This window comes from Hypanus sabinus (assembly GCF_030144855.1).
Source record: "Hypanus sabinus isolate sHypSab1 chromosome 1 unlocalized genomic scaffold, sHypSab1.hap1 SUPER_1_unloc_1, whole genome shotgun sequence".
Lineage (NCBI taxonomy): Eukaryota > Metazoa > Chordata > Chondrichthyes > Myliobatiformes > Dasyatidae > Hypanus > Hypanus sabinus.
Window position 1 is genome coordinate 962,691 of NW_026778903.1, and position 17,458 is coordinate 980,148.

At 46.2% G+C, this 17,458-nt stretch overlaps 1 protein-coding gene across 1 annotated transcript in view; it reads right to left on the reverse strand.

Annotated features, from left to right (window-relative positions):
* Positions 1-3,708: 3,708 nt before the first annotated feature.
* Positions 3,709-17,458, reverse strand: part of LOC132385358 (heat shock cognate 71 kDa protein-like) — a 44,583-nt gene continuing 30,833 nt past the window's right edge. Inside the window, exon 5 of the mRNA XM_059957397.1 lies at positions 3,709-3,890. Within this exon, the coding sequence (XP_059813380.1) occupies positions 3,709-3,890 (182 nt within the window). The remainder of the gene's footprint in view (positions 3,891-17,458) is intronic.

A 17,458-nucleotide genomic window follows, 5' to 3' on the forward strand; every position in this document is an offset into this window, starting at 1 on the left:
CATCCTTCCTATAGTGAGGTGACCAGAACTGCACTCAGTACTCCAAGTGTGGCCTAAATAGAGTTTTATAGAGCTGCATCATTACATTGTGTCTCTTAAACTCTATCCCTTGACTTAAGAAAGCTAACACCCCATAAGCTTTCTTAACTACCCCATCTACCTGTGAGGCAACTTTCAGGGATCTGTGGACATGTACCCCCAGATCCCTCTGCTCCTCCACACTACCAAGTATCCTGCCATTTACTTTGTACTCTGCCTTGGAGTTTGTCCTTCCAAAGTGTACCACCTCACACTTCTCCGGGTTGAACTCCATTTGCCACTTCTCAGCCCACTTCTGCATCCTATCAATGTCTCTCTGCAATCTTCGAGAATCCTCTACACTATCTACAACACCACCAACTTTTGTGTCATCTGCAAACTTGCCAACCCAGCCTTCTACCTCCACATCCAGGTCGTTAATAAAAATCATGAAAAGTAGAGGTCCCAGAACAGATCCTTGTGGGACACCAGTAGTCACAACCCTCCAATCCAAATGTACTCCCTCCACCACGACCCTCTGCCTTCTGCAGGCAAGCCAATTCTGAATCCACCTGGCCAAAGTTCCCTGGATCCCATGCCTTCTGACTTTCTGAATAAGCCTACCATGTGGAACCTTGTCAAAAGCCTTACTAAAATCCATGTAGATCACATCCACTGCACTACCCTCATCGATATACCTGGTCACCTCCTCAAAGAACTCTATCAGGTTTGTTAGACACAATCTTCTCTTCACAAAGCCGTACTGGCTGTCCCTGATCAGACCATGATTCTCTAAATGCCCATAGATCTTATGTCTAACAATCTTTTCCAACAGCATTCCCACCACAGATGTAAGGTTCACTGTTCTATAATTACCAGGACTATCCCTACTACCTTTTTTGAACAAGAGGACAACATTCGCCTCCCTCCAATCCTCTGGTACCATTCCTGTGGACAACGAGGATATAAAGATCCTAGCCAGAGGCTCAGCAATCTCTTCCCTCGCCTCGTGGAGCAGCCTGGGGAATATTCCGTCAGGCCCCGGGGACTTGTCCTTCCTAATCTATTTCATCAACTCTAACACCTCCTCTCCCTTCATATGAACATGCTCCAGAACATCAACCTCACTCATATTGTCCTCACCGTCATCAAGTTCCCTCTCAGTGGTGAATACCGAAGAGAAGTATTCATTGAGGACCTCGCTCACTTCCACAGCCTCCAGGCACATCTTCCCACTTTTATCTCTAATCGGTCCGACCTTCCCTCCTGTCATCCTTTTGTTCTTCACATAATTGAAGAATGCCCAGGAGTTTTCCTTTACCCTACTCACCAAGGCCTTCTCATGGCCCCTTCTTGCTCTTCTCAGCCCCTTCTTCTTTCTTGCTACCCTATATTCCTCAATAGACCCATCAGATCCTTGCTTCCTAAACCTCATGTATGCTGCCTTCTTCCACCTGACTAGATTTTCCACCTCCCTTGTCACCCATGGTTCCTTCACCCTACCATTCTTTATCTTCCTCACTGGGACAAATTTATCCCTAACATCCTGCAAGAGATCCTTACTTATCTTGAACCTATCAGCCTCTGCCTCAAATACATCCAGTGGCCTCATGCTCGGTACACCTGTAAATCTGCTCAATAATGAAAATATCTAATCAGTCTATCATGTGGCAGCAACTCAATACAGCAAAGCATGCAGGCATGGTCAAGAGGTTCAGTTACTGTTCAGACCAATCATTAGAAAGGGGAGGAAATGTGATCAAAGTGACTTTGACTGTGGAGTGATTGTTGGTGCCAGATGGGGTGGTTTGAGTATCTCAGAATATGCTGATCTCCTGGGATTTTCAAGCACAACAGTCTCTTATGGAGGATGATGCAGAAAAATAACCAACAAAATGCTTCCATTGAGTGGCAGTTCTTTGGGTGAAAATGTCTTGTTAATGAGGGAGACCGGAAGAGAATACCAGAGTGGCTTACGCTGACAGAAATGTGACAATAAAGAACATAAACTTAATGAACATGAGAAATAGGAGCAGGAGTAGTCCATCTGTCCTGTCGAGCCTGCTCCGCCATTCAATCAGATCATGGCGATCTGATCATGGACTCATCTCCTCCTACCCACCTTTTCTCTACAACCCTTAATTCCCCCCACTATGAAAAAACCCATCCAACCTTATCGTAAATATATTCACTGAGGAAGCCTCCACTGCTTCATTGGGCAGAGGATCACACAGATTCACCACTCTTTGAGAAAAGCAGTTCCTCCTCGTCTGCGTCCAAAATATACTCCCTGAATCTTGAGGCTATGTCCACTAGTTCTAATCTCAGCTACCAGTGGAAACAACTTCCTTGCCTCTGTCTTATCAATCCCTTTCATAATTTTATATGCTTCTATAAGATCTCTCAATCTTCTGAATTCCAGTGAGTACAGTCTCAGGCAACTCAATCTCTCCTCATAGTCTAACCCTCTCATGTCTGGAATCAACCTGATGAACCTCCTCTGCACCGCTTCCAAAGCCAACATATCCTTCCTCAAGTCTGGAGACCAGAACTGCACACAGTACTCCAGGTACAGCCTCACCTGTACCCTGTATAGTTGCAGCATGACCTCCATGTTCTTGAATTCAATCCCTCTAGCAATGAAGGCCAGCATCCCATTTGCCTTCTTGATGGCCGGCTGTACCTGCAAACCAACCTTTTGTGATTCATGCACAAGCACAGCGCAGCAGCATGCTGCAATTTGCTCTTTCGTTTTTCCTCCAAAGTGGATGACCTCACATTTACCAACATTGTACTCCATCGGCCAGACCCTTGCCCACTCACTTAATCTATATCTATGCGTCCGTCTGCAGACTCTCACAGCAAAGTCCACTCTTTACCTTCTGCCAGTCAGCCAATCTTCCATCCATGCTAGTACCTTTCCTGTAAAACCACGGGTTCCTATCCGGTTAAGCAGCCTCATGAGTGGGACCTTGTCAAAGACCTTCTGGAAATCCAAATAAGCAACATCCATGACTCATCCTTGTCTGTCCTGTCTGTCATTTCCTTATCAAATCCCATCAGATTTGTCAGGAAAGATATCTCCCGAAGGAAACCATGTTGACTATGGTCTATTTATCATGTGGCTGTCAGCACTCCAAAACATTATCGTCAATAAACCTGTTCCTCCAATATCATCTGAATCATTGAGGTCAGACTAACTGAGTGATCACTACTTGTCCCTCCATAATCCATTGAGCCACCTCTTTCAGGACCCTAAGTGTCCACATGGTGCAGGTGACTTATCTACCTTCAGCTACCCAAGCACCTTCTGTGTAATAGTAATAACACTCACTTCTGCCCTGACACTCTCGGAGTTCTGACAAACTGCTGCTGTCTTCCACAGTGAAGACAGATGCAAAATACTTCGACTTCACCCAACAATCACCCCCCCCTCCCCCCTCCATTATTACCTCTCCAGTATCATATTCCAGCAGTCCGATATCCACTCTTGCCTCCAGAGGAGAGGGTGGGAGGATGGGATTGAGAAATATCACTCCTGACTGAATGGAGCAGTAGTCTCAATGGGCCGAATGGTCTCATTCTGCTCCTGCATCGTCCAGAAGTTCCCTTCAACCTCCAGGTGGAGAATGGGAAGCCTCACCTGGAATTACCGTCTGTACATCAGCACTCGTAGTGATGTCCCACACCTTACCTCCGTCCATCCCAGCAGACACGGGCTTCCGAGACATCGCCTGAGGTGGGTAGACAACCCGTCTCCCACATTCCCCTGTCTGGATGGGGCCACACCACAGCTGTAAAACACGGCCGGTCTGTCTCAGGGGTGAGCTGCTCTCTGTAGATCCACGTTCTCCGGTGGTTGGACGGGTCTCCTGGGGAGGGTTTGTGAACTCAGGACAACGGGAGCAGGAAGAACGTCTATCCCACACGGCTTGTCTCCCAGGATCGGTGACACAGAGTCACACTTCACAGAGACAGGCCCTTCGGCCCATCTGGTCCCTGTCAGCCCAGATGCTCAACAGAGCCAGTTCCACTTGCATGCATTTATCCCAAAACCTTTCCTATCCATGTACCTCTCCGAGAGGCGTTTACATATTGTTACCGTACCTGCTTCAGTCTGCTCATTCCATGTACGGACCACCCTCTCATTGAAAATGTTGCCCCTCAGGTTCCCATTAAACCTCTCACCTCAAGCCCGTTGCCTCTGGTACTGCATTCCATCACCTCGGGTGAAAGACTGTGCATTCACCCCATCCATCCCCTTCATGATTTTATACCCCTCTGTAAGGTCACCCCTCAGCCCCATAAACTCCAATGAACAACGTTCCAACCTGCTGTCTCGATTGGACGAGAAGGAGAGGTTGGACAAACTGGATTTGTTTTCTCTGGAGCTGCGGAATCTGACGGGAGACCTGATAGTGATGAGATGATGAGAGGCTGAGAGAGCAGACAGCCGGTGTCCTTCCCCAGTCTAACACTAGAGGGCACACTTTGCCCATACTTTATTGTCACCAAACAATCGATACAAGAGAGTACAATCATCACAGCAATATTTAATTCTGCGCTTTGTGCTCCCTGATGTACAAATCCAAGTAAATATAATAAAAATTTGAATTATAAATCATAATTAGAAAATAGAAAAGGGAAAGTGAGGTAGTGCAAGTTAGGTCCGGATATTTGGAAGGTACGGCCCAGATCCGGGTCAGGATCCGTTCAGCAGTCTTATCACAGTTGGAAAGAAGCTGTTCCCAAATCTGGCCGTACGAATCTTCAAGCTCCTGAACCTTCTCCCAGAGGGAAGAGGGACAAAAAGTGTGTTGGCTGGGTGGGTCGTGTCCTTGATTATCCTGGCAGCACTGCTCCAACAGCGTGCGGTGTAAAGTGAGTCCAAGGGTGGAAGATTGGTTTGTGTGATGTGCTGGGCTATGTTCACAATCTTCTGCAGCTTCTTCCGGTCTTGGACAGGACAACTTCCATACCAGGTTGTGATGCACCCTAGAAGAATGCTTTCTACGGTGCACCTATAAAAATTAGTGAGGGTTTTAGGGGACAGGCCAAATTTCTTCAGCTTTCTCAGGAAGTAAAGGCACCAGTGGGCCTTCTTGGCAGTGGACTCTGCTTGGTTAGACCAAGTCATGTCATTTGTGATATTCACCCCGAGGAACAAGCTTTTGACCTGTTCCACCTGTGCACCACCGATGTAGATGCGGTCGTGCAGTCCGCTACTCCTGAAGTCAACAACCAATTCCTGACATTGAGGGATAGGTTATTGTCTTCGCACCATGCCACCAGGTTCTTAATTTCCTCTCTGTACTCAGACTCATCATTACCCAAGATACGGCCTACAATTGTGGTGTCATTAGCAAACTTATATATTGAGTCTGATGAAAACTTGGCTACACAATCGTGGGTGTACAGTGAGTACAGCACGGGGCTGAGTAAACAGCCTTGTGGGGCACCAGTGCTCAGAGTGATTGTAGAGGAGAGCCTGTCCCTTATTTTTACAGCCTGGGTCCTGTCTGTGAGGAAGTTGAAGATCCAGCTGCAGATCTGAGTGCTGAGACCCAGGTTCAGGAGTTTAGGAATCAGTTTATTTGGAACGATGGTATTAAAGGCAGAGCTGTAGTCGGTGAAAAGGAACCTGACATATGAGTCTTTATTCTCCAGGTGTTCTAAGGAGGAATGTAGTGCCAGAGAGATGGCATCTGCCATTGACCTGTTGCTCCGGTAGGCGAATTGCAAAGCATCGAGGCTGACTGTTAGGTTATGGTTGATGTGTGCCATAACCAATCACTCGAAGCACTTCATAGCAATTGATGTTAGAGCCACAGGTCGGTCGTCATTCAGGCATGCCACCTTGCTTGTCTTTGGCACCGGGATTATCATTGCCTTGTTAAAACACGAGGGGATCTTAGACTGAAGCAGGGAGCAGTTGAAGATTTCAGCAAACACTCCAGCTTGCTCGCTTGCACAGGCCCAGAGATCCCGTTCTGGGATGCCATCTGGGCCGGTAAATAATTATGTATAATTATATTTATGTGATTTATACATAAATTAGTATATTGAACGATAACGATATTGGAAATTGCAGAGAGCAGTGGCTGCCGAGAGTGTGCTGCCAAGGGAGTTGGTGGAGGCAGATTCAATACAGGCCGTTCAGATGCTCTTAGACAGACACACATCAATTTCTGGAGAATATATTGAACAGAGAAAAACAACAGCACAATACAGGCCCTTTGGCCCACAATGCTGTGCGGAACATGGACTCACTTTAGAAATTACCTAGGGTTACCCATAGCCCTCTATTTTTCTAAGCTCCATGTACCTGTCCAGGAGTCTTTTAAAAGACCCTATCGTATCCACCTCCACCACCATTGACAGCAGCCCATTCCACGCACTCACCACTCTGGCAATTAACGTACCCCTGATATCTCCTCTGTACATACCTCCTGGCACCTTAAATCTATGAGAATATAAGAACATAAGAAATAGGAGCAGGAGTAGGCCATCCGGCCCATCGAGCCTGTCCCACCATTCAATAAGATCATGACTGATCTGTCCCCAAACTCAGCTCCATCTATCTGCCTTTCCCCCAATAACCCTTAATTATAGAGTATAGTCCCAGGCAACTCAATCGCTCCTCATAGGTTAACCCCTTCGTCTCTGGAATCAAGCTGGTGAACCTCCTCTGCACTGCCTCCAAAGCCAGTATATCTTTCCTCAAGTCTGGAGACCAGAACTGCAGATAGTACCCCAGGTGCGGCCTCACCAGTACCCTGTATGGTTGCAGTACCTCCATGTTCTTGAATTCAATCCCTCTAGCAATGAAGGCCAACATTCCGTTTGCCTTCTTAATAACCTGTTGTATCTTCAAGCCAACGTTTTGCGATTCATGCACAACCACTCCCAAGTCCATCTGCACAACAGCATGCTGTAATATTTCACCATTTCGATGATCATCTGCTCTTCTATTATTCCTTCCAAAGTGCCAGATCTCGCATTTACCAACATTGTACTCCAGGTGCCAGACCTTGGCCCACTCACTTAACCTATCTATATCCCTCTGTAGACTCTCCACATCCTCTGTACAATTTGCTTTTCCACTTAGTTTAGTGTCATCAGCAAATTTTTCTACGCTACACTCAGTCCCCTTTTCCAAATCATCGATGTAGATGGTAAACAGCACAAACCACTACGGCACCCCACTCACCACAGACTGCCAACCGGAGAAACACCCATTTATACCAACTCACTGTTTCCATTGGTTAACCAATCCACTATCTATGCCAATACACTTCCGCCGACTCCATGCATCCGTATCTTATATACAAGTCTCTTGTGTGACAGCTTATCGAACACCTTCTGGAAATCCAAGTGTACAACATCCACCTGTTCCCCTCTATCCACTGCACTCATTATGTCCTCAAAGAACTCCAGTAACTTTGTCAAACAGGACCTGCCCTTTCTGAATCCATGCTGCGTCTCTCTGATGCAACCACTCCTTTCTAAATGTTCCACTATTTCTTTGTGAATGACAGCTTCAAGCATTTTCCTGACTACAGATGTTAAGATAACTGGCCTATAGTTGCCCGTCTTTTGCCTACATCCTTTTTTAAAAAGTGGCATGACATTTGCTGTCTTCTGATCCACCGGGACCTGCCCAGAGTCCAGAGGATTTTGATAAATGATTACCCACGCATCTACTATAACCTCTGCCAATTCCTTCGGCACCCTAGGATACATCCCATCAGGACCAGGGGACTTATCTACCTTCAAACCCTCTAGTTTGCTCATCACTGTCTCTTTAGTGACAGTGATTTTATCGAGGTCCTCACCTCCCATTTCATCCATAACATCTTCTTTGGCATATTAGACGTGCCCTCCACCGTGAAGACCAAATAGTCGTTCACTGCCTCAGCCATTTCCGTATCACCCAATATCAATTTCCCCTTCTTGACCTCCAAGGGACCTAGGTTGACTTTAGCCACCCTCTAAAGCTTTATAATTTATAAAAACTTGTGCTATCTGTTTTTATATTTTGTGCTAATTTACTTTCATACTCTATCTTCCCTTTCCTTATTTCTTGTTTAGTTGTTTCTGTTGCTTTTTAAAGTTTTCCCAATTCTCCAGTCTCCCACTACTCTATGTGAGTTTGTACAAATTAGCTTTTAATTTGATACTATGTTTTAGATAGAAACATAGAAAACCTACAACAAAATACAGGCACTTTGGCCCACAAAGTTGTGTCGAACATGTCCCTACCTTAGTAATTACTAAGGTTACCCATAGCCCTCTATTTTTCTAAGCTCTATGTACCTATCCAAAAGTCTCTTAAAAGACCCTATCGTATCCGCCTCCACCAGCTTTGCCAGCAGCCCATTCCACGAACTCACCACTCTCTGGTCAAAAACTTACCCCGACATCTCCTCTGTACCTACTCTGAAACACCTTAAACCTGGGCCCTCATGTGGCAGCCATTTCTGCCCTGGGAAAAAGCCTTTGACTATCCACACGATCAATGCCTCTCATCATCTCATAGACCTCTGTCAGGTCACCTCTCATCCTCCATCGCTCCAAGGAGAAAAGACCGAGTTCACTCAACCTATTCTCATAAGTTAGCATGCCTCCCAATCCAGGCAACATCCTTGTAAATCTCCTCTGCACCCTTTCTATGGTTTCCACATCCTTCCTGCAGTGAGACGACCAGAACTGAGCACAGTATTCCAAGTGGGGTCTGACCAGGGTCCTGACCAGCTGCAACATTACCTCACACCTCCTGAATTCAATTCCACCATTGATGAAGGCTAATACACCGTACGCCTTCTTAACCACAGCATCAACCTGAGCAGCTGCTTTGTGTGTCCTATGGACTCAGATCCCAAGATCCCTCCGATCCTCCACACTACCAAGAGTCTTACCGTTAATACTATATTCTGCCATCTACTAAAATGAACACTTCACAATTATCTGGGTTGAACTCCACCTGCCACTTCTCATCCCAGTTTTGCAGACTATAAATGTCCTGCTGTAACTTCTGACAGCCCACCACACTATCCACAACACCTCCAACCTTTGTGTCATCAGCAAACTTTCTAACTCATCCCTCCACTTCCTTTTCCAGGTCATTTATAAAAATCATGAAGATTAAGGGTCCCAGAACAGATCCCTGAGGCACACCACTGGTCACCGACCTGTATGCAGAATATGTCATGCATGCAGAATACAACCACTCTTTGCCTTCTGTGGGCAAGCCAGTTCGGGATCCACAAAGCAATGTTTTTTTACCAGAGAGTGGTGAGTGCGTGGAATGGGCTGCTGGCAATGGTGGTGGAGGCGGATACGATAGGGTCTTTTAAGAGACTTTTGGATAGGTACATGGGGCTTAGAAAACTAGAGGGCTATGGGTAACCATAGTAATTACTAAGGTAGGGACATGTTCGACTCAGCTTTGTGGGCCAAAGTGCCTGTATTGTGTTGGTGGGTTTTCTATGTTTGATAAGGTATCCCATGCCTCCTTACTTTCTCAAAAAGCCTTGCATGGGGTACTTTATCAAATGCTTTGCTGAAATCCATATACACATCTACTGCTCTTCCTTCATCAATGTGTTCAGTCACATCCTCCAAAAATACAATCAGGCTCGTAAGGCACAACCTACCCTTGAAAAAGCAATGCTGACTATTCCTAATCATATTTTACCTCTCTAAATGTTCATAAATCCTGCCTCTCAGGATCTTCTCCATCGACTTACCAACCACTGAGGTAAGACTCACTGGTCTATAATTTACTGCGCTATCTCTACTTCCTTTCTTGAACAAAGGAACAACATCTGCAACCCTCCAATCCTCCGGAACCTCTCCTGTCGCCATTGATGATGCAAAGATTATCACCAGAGGCTCAGGAATCTCCTCCCTCACCCACACAGTAGCCTGGGGTACATCTCACCCACTCCCAGCGACTTATCCAACTTGATGCTTTCCAAAAGCTCCAGCACATCCTCTTTCTTAATATCTACATGCTCAAGCTTTTCAGTCTGCTGCAAGTCATCACTACAATCACCAAGATCCTTTTCCATCGTGAATATTGAAGTAAAGTATTCATTAAGTACCTCTGTTATTTCCTCCTTTTTAATTATGTGCAATTGTGAACAATAGCCAGATCACAAATGCTGATGAAGTGGACTCGTTCCCAAAGAGGAATCTGATAGGCCAGTCAGACGGTTCACGCTGCTCAGCGATAGAACATAAAAACATCATATGTACAATTAAGAAACAGTAAAAAAATAGTAGAAATACTGGAGTCCTGATGAATGTGATGAGGTCTGCTGGAGAGAGACATTTATACACATGCTATCCTCCATAATTCAGAGAGATTGAAGGATAAAGTTACAGGGTGACAAAACGTGACAGGCGCACTTGGAACTAAAAACTACTCCCTACTGGGAGAAAACAGTTCCATACACACTTTCCCCCCTGATTGGTCCTATTCTTTCATGTCTTATCCTCTCGCTCTTCTCATACTTGTAGAATGCCTTGGGGTTTTCCTTAATCCTGTCTGCCAAGGCCTTGTCATGGCCCCTTCTGTCTCTCCTAATTTCCTTCACAAGCTCCTTCCTGTTAGCCTTATAATCTTCTAGATCGCTAACATTACTCAGCTCTTTGAATCTTTTATAAGCTTTTCTTCTTGACTAGATTTAATACAGCCTTTGTACACCACGGTTGCTGTTCCCAACCAAAACTTCCTTGTCTGGAGCATAGCTACGCAGAACTCCACACAAATATCCCCTGAACATTTGCCACATTTCTTCTGTACTTTTCCCTGAGAACATCTGTTTCTAATGGAAGCTTCCAGTGTCCTGCCTGATCGCCTCATAATTCCCCTTAACCCAATGAAATGCTTTTCTAACCTGTCTGTTCCTATCCCTCTCCAGTGCTGTTGTAAAGGAGATAGAATTATGATCACTATCTCCAAAATGCCCTCTCACTGAGAGATCTGACATCTGACCAGGTTCATTTCCCAACACCAGATCAAGTACAGCCTCTCCTCTTATCAGCTTATCTGCATATAGTGTCAAGAAACCTTCAGAACACATCTAACAAACTCCACCCCATCTAAAGCCCTCACTCTAGGGAAAAGCCAATTGATATTTGGGAAATTAAAATCTCCCATCATGACATCAACTGGAGACGTCCAGTATCATATTCCAGCAGACAGATATCCACTCTTTCTTCTCGAGGAAGAGCTGGGAGGATGGGATTGAGAAATATCACGCCTGACTGAATGGGGCAGTAGTGTCAATGGGCCAAATGGCCTCCTTCTGCTCCTACATCCTCCAGAAGCTCTCTTCAACCTCTAGGTAGGGAATGGGAAGCCTCACCTGGAATTACCGTCTGTACATTGTACTCGTAGTGGTGTCCAGCACCTTATCTCCGTCCATCCCCGGGAAAAAGCCTCTGACGGTCCACACGATCAATGCCTCTCATCATCTTATACACCTCCAGCAGGCCACCTCTCATTCTCCGTCGCTCCAAGGAGAAAAAGCCAGGTTTACTCAACCTATTCTCATAAGGCATGCTCCCCAATCCAGGCAACATCCTTGTAAATGTCCTCTGCACCTCTTCTATAGTTTACACATATTTCCTGTAGTGAAGTGACCAGAAATGGACACAGTACATCAAGTGTGGCCTAACCGGAGTTTTATAGAGCTGCATCATTTCATCGCGACTCTTAAATTCTATCCTTCGACTTCTGAAAGCTAACATCCCATAAGCTTTCTTAACTACCCTATCTATCTCTGAGGCAACTTTCAGGGATCTGTGGACATGTACCCCGAGATCCCTCTGCTCCTCCACACTACCAAGTGTCCTGACATTTACTTTGTACTCTGCCTTGGAGTTTGTCCTTCCAAAGTGTACCACCTCACACTTCTCCGGGTTGAACTCCATCTGCCACCTCTCAGCCCACTTCTGCATCCTGTCAATGTCTCTCTGCAATCTTCGACAATCCTCTGCACTATCTACAACACCACCAACCTTTGTATCGTCAGTAAACTTGCCAACCCACCCTTCTACCCCCACATCCAGATCATTAATAAAAATCATGAAAAGTATAGGTCCCAGAACAGATCCTTCTGGGACACCACTGGTCACAATCCTCCAATATGAATGTACTCCCTCCACCACAACCCTCTGCCTTCTGCTGGCAAGCCAATTCTGAATCCACTTGGCCAAACGTCCCTGGATCCCATGCCTTCTGACTTTTTGAATAAGCCTACCATGTGGAACCTTGTCAAAAGCCTTACTAAAATCCATGTAGATCACATCCACTGCAAAACCCTCATCTGTATGCCTGGTCACATCCTTAAAGAACTTCTATCAGGCTTGTTAGACACGATCTGCTCTTCACAAAGCCATGCTGGCTGTCCCTGATCAGACCATGATTCTCTAAGTGCCCATAGATCCTATCTCTAAGAATCTTTTCCAACAGCTTTCCCACCACAGTCATAAGGCTCACTGGTCTATAATTACCTGGACTATCCCTACTAACTTTCTTGAACAAGGGGACAACATTCACCTGCCTCCAATCTTCCGGTACCATTCCCATGGACAACGAGCATATAAAGATCCTAGCCAGAGGTTCAGCAATCTCTTCCCTCGACTCGTGGAGCAGCCTGGGGAATATTCCATCAGGCCCCGGGGACTTATCCGTCCTAATGTATTTTAACAACTCCCAACACCTCCCCTCCCTTAATATTAACATGCTCCGGAACATCATCCTCACTCATATTGTCCTCACCATCATCAAGTTCCCTCTCAGTGGTGAATACCGAAGAGAAGTATTCATTGAGGACCTCACTCACTTCCACAGCCTCCAGGCACATCTTCCCACTTTTATCTCTAATCGGTCCTACCTTCACTCCTGTTATCCTTTTGTTCTTCACATAATTGAAGAATGCCTTGGGGTTTTCCTTTACCCTACTCACCAAGGCCTTCTCATGCCCCCTTCTTGCTCTTCTTAGCCCCTTCTTAAGCTCCTTTCTTGCTACTCTATATTCCTCAATAGACCCATCTGATCCTTGTTTCCTAAACCTCATGTATGCTGCCTTCTTCCACCTGACTAGATTTTCCACTTCACTTGTCACCCATGGTTCCTTCACCCTACCATTCTGTATCTTCCTCACTGGAACAAATTTATCCCTAACATCCTGCAAGAGATCCTTAAACATCGACCACATGTCCATAGTACATTTCCCTGCAAAAACATCATCCCAATTCACACCCGCAAGTTCTAGCCTTATAGCCTCATAATTTGCCATTCCCCGATTAAAAATTTTCCTGTCGTCTCTGATTCTATCCTTTTCCATGATAATGCTAAAGACCAGGTAGCAGTGATCACTGTCCCCCAGATGCTCACCCACTGAGGGATCTGTGACCTGACCCGTTTCATTACCTAATACTGGATCTAGTATGGCATTCCGCAGGGGTCAGTGTTGGGACCCCAACTCTTTACAATCTATATTAATGATTTGGAGAAAGGGACTAAGTGCAATGTATCGAAGTTTGCTGATGACACAAAGGTGGGAGGGAGTGTAATGAGTGCGGAGGACATTGAAACCCTGCAGGGGGACATAGATAGGCTGAGTGATTGGGCGGACATTTGGCAGATGAAATATAATACTGACAAGTGTGAGGTCTTGCACTTTGGCAGGAAAAGTAATAGAGCAAGTTATTATCTAAATGGAGAGAAACTGGAAAGTGCTTCTGTGCAAAGGGATCTGGGGGTCCTGGTGCAGGAAACACAAAAAGTTAGTATGCAAGTGCAGCAGGTGGTCAAGAAGGCCAATGGAATGCTGGCTTTTATTGCTAGGGGGACGGAGTATAAGAACAGGGAGGTCTTACTGCAGTTGTACCGGGTATTGGGGAGACCACACCTGGAGTATTGCGTGCAGTTCTGGTGCCCATATTTAAGAAAGGACGTACTGGCTCTCGAGGCAGTGCAGAGAAGGTTCACTAGGTTAATTCCGGGGATGGGTGGGTTGATGTATGATGAGAGGTTGAGTAGATTGGGACTCTACTCATTGGAGTTCCGAAGAATGAGAGGCGATCTTATTGAAACATATAAGACTGTGAAGGGGCTTGATTGGGTGAATGCGGGGAGAATGTTCCCAATGATGGGTGGAACTAGGACTAGGGGGCATAATCTTAAAATAAGGGGATGCCGTTCCAGGACTGAGATGAGGAGAAATTTCTTCACTCAGAGGGTAGTGGGGCTGTGGAATTTACTGCCCCAGAGAGCTGTGGAAGCTACTACACTCAATAAATTCAAAACGGAGATAGACATTTTCCTGGATAAAAATGGCATTAGGGGATACGATGAGCGAGCAGGTAAGTGGACATGAGGCTAGGTTTAGATCAGCCATGTGATCTCCTGGACCAGTTTTCGATAGCCTGGATGGGTCGGAGAGGAATTTTCCAGATTTTTTCTCCTCAATTGGCAAATTGTTTTTTTTTCCCCGGGTGATCTCATGGGTTTGGGCGGGATGAATAATAAAATAAAATGGGCGGCATGGTGCCCTGTTGGTTGGCACTGTTGCCTTGTGGGATTCGGTGATAACTAGAGTTAAGATTGGATCAGTCATGATCTTGTTGAATGGCGGAGCAGGCTTGAGGGGCCGATTGGCCTACTCCTGCTCCTATCTCTTATGTTCTTATTCCCCCTAGTCGGCCTGTCCACATACTGTGACAGGAATCCATCCTGGACACACTTAACAAATTCTGCCCCATCTGAACCCTTGGAACTAATCAAGTGCCAATCAATACTAGGGAAGTTAAAGTCACCCATGATAGCAACCCTGTTATTTTTGCACCTTTCCAAATTCTGCCTCCCAATCTGCTCCTCGGTATCTCTGCTGCCACCAGGGGGCCTACAGAGTACCCCCAGTAGAGTAACTGCTCCCGTCCAGTTCCTGACTCCACCCATACTGACTCAAAAGAGGATCCTGCTACATTACCCACCCTTTCTGCAGCTGTAATAGTATCCCTGACCAGTAATGTCACCCCTTCTCCTCTTTTACCCCCCTCTCTGTCCCTTTTAAAGCACTGAAATCCAGGAATATTCAGAATCCATTCCTGCCCTGGTGCCAGCCGAGTCTCCGTAATGGCCACTACATCATAATTCCATGTACGTATCCAAGCTCTCAGTTCATCACCTTTGTTCCTGATGCTTCTTGCATTGAAGTACACACACTTTAGCCCTTCTACCTTACCACCTTTACACCCTTTATTCTGCTTCTCTTTCCTCAAAGAAGTGGCAGAGAGAATACAATCTTGGGAAGCGTATGGACATGCACTTTGGTAGAAGGAACAAAGGTACGGACTGTTTTCTAAATGGGGAAAGAGGTGCAAAGGGACTTGGGAGTCCTTGTGTAGGATTCTCAAAAGCAGGGGATCCCCACCGCTACGATTAACCGAGGTGTCTGCGGACCCCAGGTTGGGACATTCTGCCCTAAAGGAATTTGAGTCAGTGGTAAGGAAGGCAAATATAATGTTAGCACTTGTTTTGAAGGGACAAGAACTCAGCAATGGTGAGACTTTAAAAGTGATTGGACAGATTGCACAGAGTATTATGGGCAGTTTTGGGCCTCTTATCTAAGAAAAGTTGTGCTGGCATCTGAGAGGGCCCAGAGGAGGTTCTGTGAATGAAAGGATTAATGTATGAGGAGCAAATGCTCTGGGCCTGTACTCGCTGGAGTTTAGAAGAATGAGGGGAGATCCCAGTGAATCCTATTGAATATTGAATAGCTGCGATAGAGTGGATGTGGAGAGGATGTTACCGATGGTGCGGACGTCTAGGACCAGAAGGCACAACCTCAGAATCATTAGCAAGAAGGTGATGAATTGCTGAGATGGCTGTGGAAGCAAAATCATTGGGTATACTTAAAGGAGTCTGATAGGTTGTTGATTCTCGTTCCTGTACCGAAGACGCCGCACCCCCAGTGGCTCCAATGACTACGGACTGGTGGCATTGACCTCCCACATCATGAAGACCCTGGAGAGACTTGTTCTAGAGCAGCTCCGGCCTATGGTTAGGCCACACTTAGACCCCCTCCAGTTCGCCTATCAGCCCCGACTAGGAGTTGAGGATGCCATATCTACCTGCTGAACAATGTCTACGCCCACCTGGACAAGCTGGCGAGCACTGTGAGGGTCATGTTTTTTGACTTCTCCAGTGCGTTCAACACCATCCGCCCTGCTCTGCTGGGTGAGAAGCTGACAGTGATGCAGGTGGATGCTTCCCTGGTGTCATGGATTATTGATTACCTGACTGGCAGACCTCAGTACGTGCGCTTGCAACACTGTGTGTCAGACAGAGTGGTCAGCAGCACTGGGGTTCCACAGGGGACTGTCCTGTCTCCCTTTCTCTTCACCATCTACACCTCGGACTTCAACTACTGCACAGAGTCTTGCCATCTTCAGAAGTTTTCTGATGACTCTGCCATAGTTGGATGCATCAGCAAGGGAGATGAGGCTGAGTACAGGGCTACGGTGGGAAACTTTGTCACATGGTGCGAGCAGAATCATCTGCAGCTTAATGTGTAAGGAGCTGGTGGTGGACCTGAGGAGGGTTAAAGCACCGGTGACCTGTTTCCATCCGAGAGGTCAGTGTGGACATGGTGGAGGATTACAAATACCTGAGGATATGAATCAACAATAAACTGGACTGGTCAAAGAACACTGAGGCTGTCTACAAGAAGTGTCAGAGCCGTCTCTATTTCCTGAGGAGACTGAGGTCCTTTAACATCCGCCAGATGATGCTGAGGATGTTCTACGAGTCTGTGGTGGCCAGTGCTATCATGTTTGCTGTTGTGTGCTGGGGCAGCAGGCTGAGGGTAGCAGACACCAACAGAATCAACAAACTCATTCGTAAGGCCAGTGATGTTGTGGGGGTGGAACTGGACTCTCTGATGATGGTATCTGAACAGAGGATGCTGTCCAAATTGCAGCCATCTTGGACAATGACTCCCATCCACTCCATAATGTACTGGTTAGGCACAGGAGTACCTTCAGCCAGAGACTCATTCCACTGAGATGCAACACTGAGCGTCATAGGAAGTCATTCCTACATGTGGCCATCAAACTTTACAACTCCTCCCTCGGAGTGTCAGACACCCTGAGCCAATAGGCTGGTCCTGGACTTATTTCCACTTGGCATGATTAACTTATTATAATTTAATTATTTATGGTTTTATATTGCTATATTTCTTCACTATTATTGGTGCGGCTGTAATGAAACACAATTTCCCTCGGGATCAATAAAGTATGTCTGTCTGTCTGTCTGTCAATTAGTATGGGCATCAAAAGTTGTGGGAGAAGGCAGAAGAACGGAGTTGAGAAGGACAGTACATCCGCCTTGATGGAGTGACAGAGTAGACTTGATCGTCCG